At 38.4% G+C, this 5,380-nt stretch overlaps 1 protein-coding gene across 1 annotated transcript; it reads right to left on the reverse strand.

Annotated features, from left to right (window-relative positions):
- Nucleotides 1-2,443: 2,443 nt before the first annotated feature.
- Nucleotides 2,444-5,380, reverse strand: LOC147534665 (uncharacterized). The gene is made up of 6 exons (XM_086650144.1): nt 5,280-5,380; nt 5,024-5,140; nt 4,770-4,850; nt 4,529-4,609; nt 3,635-4,410; nt 2,444-3,483 (listed from the first exon to the last, which is right to left on the reverse strand). The coding sequence occupies exons 1-6, from the start codon at nt 5,378-5,380 to the stop codon at nt 2,444-2,446; spliced, it is 2,196 nt and encodes a 731-aa protein (XP_086506270.1).

Below are 5,380 nucleotides of genomic sequence, written 5' to 3' on the forward strand. Positions count from 1 at the left end.
ATGTCTCGTAAATTTTGAAATGTACGGTACAGACTGGAGGTGTGGAACAAAGATAATGAACACCGTCTAACTGGAAAAGAGTTAGATGATCTAATGATGTATAGAGAGTGCGACTCTCAAATCATCGATTGGTTTGCAGACCACCTTCACAGCAGGCCAGATAACAAAAGCAAAGAGATCATATTCTTGTCAGCCTTGATCTACGTAAGATTGCTTCGAACTTTTTGTATTGTGTTACTGTCAAATATTTCTTAAAATGTATTATTGGTAATTTGCAGACGTTGATCAACCAGAAACGGCACCCCGATACAATAACTGCAAATTTGCAGACCAGAATTAAGGAGCAGTTTATCAGAGGCCATACCTCAGTGTTGTGTGTTCCAATTAACACACCATACACCAATGATGCATACTATGGTTACCACTGGACGCTTCTGGTGTATAGGTTCCATGAAAATGATTGGATACACTATAATTCACTAATCAATGATCGACAACTCGCTCAAACGTGCAACAAGAATGCAAGGGAGTTTGCAATAGTCCTTGCAGGTGTGTTAAATGAATTGAACTACGGACGAAAACGACTGAAGAAAAAGATCCCATTTTTAAGGGAAGAAGAATGTCCACAGCAAGGGAAAGAGTAAGTCCCATTCACTTTCAGTTTTATAATGTCCGTTTTATAGTTTACTGTCAGTTTTAGAGTTTACTATAATATGATTTGTTCCAAAACACCCAAAGCATACCTTACTGTACACTAGACATTACAGAATGCACTGTCAATTTTATAGTTTACTATAAATTGATTTGTTCCAAAACACACAAAGCATAACTTACTGTGCAGTAGACATTACATAATGCACTGGCAGTTTTATAACTTACCGTACTCTAGACATTGAGTTGTTTTCTTCTTTACTTCTTCTAATGGCTACAACTTGGTATAATGAAAATTTGTTTTTATCCTGCAGACCGGACTGCGGTCTTTTCGTAATGCTGCATCTGGAAAGAATATTCATAGACAGTCAAGACTTTCGCATGCCAGACAGTTGCACGCAGCCCGAACAATTTAGCGACAGAGCTAGAAGACTGAGAACGGAGGTGACGTACAAAATTTTAAGGGAGTCACAAAAGGCTTGGAGTAAGATGATGTAAAAGGAGGGGTTATAATTGTAAAAAATGTTGTGGAAATGTTATTAACTTATGTTGTACTGAAAAATACTTCTGTTTTGTATTATCCCAGAGGTATTTTACTTCAAAAGACTTCTGTTGTACTGAAAAAATGTTGTGGAAATGTTATTAACTTCGACCAAAGGTATTTTAGTTAGACGATGTACTGTCAGTTTTATACTTTAATGTCAATGTTTCTGTTCAAATACACATACAACATACATTACAGGTAGAAGCCTTTACATAATCTACTGCCAGTTATCTAATGTACTGTCCGTTCTATAATGTACTGTCCGTTTAGTGGTGGACAACGAAACTTTCTTAAGGGTAAAAACTTGTACAACTTAGACTCCATCATTATGTATAATTTCGACCAAAGGACACAAGATGTGAAAGGTACTCAATGGTTAGAAACAATCAAATACACATACAACATACATTACAGGTGGAAGGCATTACAAAATCTACCACCAGTTATCTAATGTACTGTCCGTTCTGTAATGTACTGTCCGTTTAGTGGTGGACAACGAAACTTTTTTAAGGGTAAAAACTTGTAAAACTTAGACTCCATCTTTATGTACAATTTCGACCAAAGGACACAAGATGTAAAAGGTACTCAATGGTGTATGTGTATTTGTATGAAATTAGACTCCAATCAAATACACATACAACATACATTACAGGTAGAAGGCATTACATAATTTACCGCCAGTTATCTAATGTACTGTCCGTTCTGTAATGGACAGTCAGTTTGGAGGTGGACAACAGAACTTTTTGAAGGGTACAAACTTGTACAACTTAGACTCAATCATTATGTACAATTTCGCCCAAAGTACAGAAGATGTGAAAGGTACTCAATGGTTAGAAACTATCAAATACACATACAACATACATTCCAAGGCATTAGATAAATGTACTTCCAGTTATCTAATGTACTGTCCGTTCTATAATGTACTGTCCGTTCTATAGTTTACATAAATTTACTTCCAGTTATCTTATGTTCTGTTCCAATAAACTTACAAAATACAATAATGTACACACAGGCATTAAAATACGTACTGACAGTTTTATAATTTACTTAAAGTTTTACAATGTTCTGTTTCGTAAACAAAACAGTTTACTGTAAAGAAACACATGTACTGCAAATCATCAAAATGTACTCTACATACACACAGTAGACAACAAAAAGAAAGTTACATTTCCAAAGGAAGTGCTAACAAAATACTGGGAACTTGAAGAAGTGCTAAACAAAAACAGATAGAGAAGTGCTAACCCATCGCTATATTGGTTCGTTACAAGATGCACGATTGTGGGTCGTCAGTTGATTACATCTGCCACAAACCCTCTGTCTTTTGGGAAAATACCCGGCACTTTCGATTCGAGTGGTGCGAGGTCTACCAGGACGTCTCTTTGTGAGAGGAGGAAGAATCATTGTGTCCGGGTCATACGATTTAGGCTCATCAAACGTAGGTACAGGCTTAACGGGATGACTGTACGTCTTACAATAGGCTTCGGTAGTGAAATTGGAATCAAAAAATGAAGAGGCATCACCACCGTTCATTTTTATACACAGAATCGCATGCTCGCATGGTATGCCTTCTACTTGCCACTTGCGACAAGTGCACGTCCGTAGGGCCAAGTCAACTGAATGGGAGGGCATAGACAATACCTCGTATTGAGCTTCTCCGGACTGGACGCACGTCCAACTACAAGCCACTTTGTAACGCAGTTGCATTTCTTTATCTACCTTCGGGCATAAGAAGGTAGACCAACTAGATGACTCAACTCGCCTCTCGTTCATCATATTCATGATCTTCATTCGGAGCATATCGAGCATGACTGTTATTGGCATAACTCTCTCGTCTCGGATCCAGGAATTGAAGGACCCAGACAAGGAAGAGCAAATTAAACCGTACCTTTTCCCTGGAAAGAAGGCATCTGCCCAATGAACAGGGTCGACTGAGTGCAAAAAAGCTTCAGCTCTAGCCCCACCCATTACACAAATCTCCCCAGTGTATTTGCTAAAGTCTGAGGCAGTAAGTGCACGAGCCGCTTTGAACATCAATGACTGAAAATAATCTGACTTCTTGGCACCATTTCTAACTCGTAAATTCAAGTTGTTCCGCAAATGCCACACGCAGTAGGAGTGGTTGGCCGATGGGAATACATTACGAACACCATTTAATATACCGTTATGCCTATCAGACATAAAAGTAAGTGATTCACCAATATCTATACAATTCTTCAAGTTCCCAAAAAACCAGAGCCAGTTGTGATCGTTTTCTACATCAACAACAGCATAGGCAAGAATGAAAAAACCTGCGTACAACACAATGATTGAGTATAAACATTACTGTTTCTTGTAAATGTAAGCATGTCTCGGGAACTAACAAATGAACAGATAACTATATGGTTTTCTGACAATTATACAATGTACAGGGAACAGTTTCAAGAGAAATAGAATAATTACCGTCGTTTCCATTCTTCGCAACTGCAGCAAGAATACATCCATTATACTTTGTTTTAGCAAACGTACCATCAACAAATATCAGAGGTCTACAATGCTTGTAACCTTCTATGCATGCTCCAAGAGCAATGAAAATTCTTACAAAACGATGCGACTCTTCATCAACTTCCAGATCGATATGACTGTTAGGATTAGACCTTGACAGAGCATCAACATACCAGGAGAGTTTTGCATAGGAATCAGCTTCATCACCAAATCCTATACAAATTGCCGCATTTCGAGCATGATATGAGTAGTAGTAACTCAGTTTAATACCATAATCTTTTTTGAAGGAACTAACAATATCCTTGGTGCTCTTGGTAGGGTTCTCTCTAATGTCTTCTGCAATCAATAAACTAACAGCTTCAGTCGATAGTCGAGGTTTGCGTACACCAGTGATGAAGTCTTCACAGGTGTGAACGGGGTTATAGGCTTTCAGGATAAACATAGATCTCGACTTAAGAGGAGCAACCGCGTGTATTTTCCACTTGCATTTTGTACTTTTGCAAACACAGGTGACACGATCGCGGTCATTCTTCACAAACACATAATTGTAACCGTGTTTTATTGAGTATCGACTGAGAGCCTGGCGAAATGCAATCACACCGCCAGGAAATTCTTGACCCTCATGGGTGAATACTTCAGGCCAACTCTCAGACCGGAGAGGTTCTCTTCTGACAAGAGCAGTGGAACCATCACCATGGTTAGAAGGCGGGGGTAAGAAGAAATCACTGGGCGACCTACAAAAATACACAAAGTTTAAAACCAGGAACGGAAAAACTAACCTTACATTTAATTGTGAACCAGACATTTTACAACTCCCAGTCAAAAAAAGGTATAACACACAAAGTACTGTACCGATTCAACTCTTGTGGAATCATTGAAGTGTATGATCGAGGCACAATTGACGAATTAGGCATGACAAAACCACATTCCAACCTGCGTAAGTTAAAGAAATATATAGATATATAGGAATAGGGAACTGCATAATGTACCGTCAACTATCAAACGACAAGGAAACAGGCGAACGGATCGGGAACTTAAATTTGTACAGTATACTTGACCAATATAATTGAAAATATAAGGAATGAAAATGTACCGATTCATTGCTTCTGTACTCATTGAGGGTGATGATCTTGACAAATTTGAAGCATTCGAAGGGAAGAATTCAAGTTCAAACCTGAATAATTACAGGAATAAGGTGAAGAGGTGAAGGAACATGTACAGAGGTGAAGGACACATGTACAGAAAACTGACCAAGTACAACACACCTTGTATAACTACGTAGGAACTACAACATGTAGAACCAACTATAAAGCACAACTGGAATTACATACTGACTAATAAATATACCTATTCATTAAGGGTGGTGATCTTGAAGTACTTGATGGGTAGGGACTGCAGAATTCACGATCTGCTTCACGAATGGAATCTTCATTTGACTGGGACGCCATTTCTTCTCTGCTCATTCTGCATAAGAGAAGGTCGGGAACTTTAGAATGTTCTGTAAACTATCAAAACACGAGGAAACTAAATAACGGATAAGGAGCGTAAAAATGTACACTATAGTTGAACAATAAAAACGAAAGTATAAGGAATGAAAATATACCGATTCATTAAGGGTGGTGATCTTGAGATACTTGATGGGTGGAGACTGAAGAATTGGCGTTCTGGTTCACGAATGGACTCTTCATTAGACTGGGACGACAT

This window comes from Eschscholzia californica, unplaced genomic scaffold, assembly GCF_041429995.1.
Source record: "Eschscholzia californica isolate CP2 unplaced genomic scaffold, dmEscCali1.0.p SCAF_6, whole genome shotgun sequence".
Lineage (NCBI taxonomy): Eukaryota > Viridiplantae > Streptophyta > Magnoliopsida > Ranunculales > Papaveraceae > Eschscholzia > Eschscholzia californica.

Excerpts from the sequence above, each read along its gene's own strand:
- LOC147534665 (XM_086650144.1), bottom strand. The coding sequence starts at position 5,380 with ATGTCGTCCCAGTCTAATGAAGAGTCCATTCGTGAACCAGAACGCCAA. Across the intron at positions 5,141-5,279 it reads TCACCACCCTTAATGAATCG|AATGAGCAGAGAAGAAATGG; the intron begins GTATATTTTCAT and ends TCTCTTATGCAG. Across the intron at positions 4,411-4,528 it reads ATTCCACAAGAGTTGAATCG|GTCGCCCAGTGATTTCTTCT; the intron begins GTACAGTACTTT and ends GTATTTTTGTAG.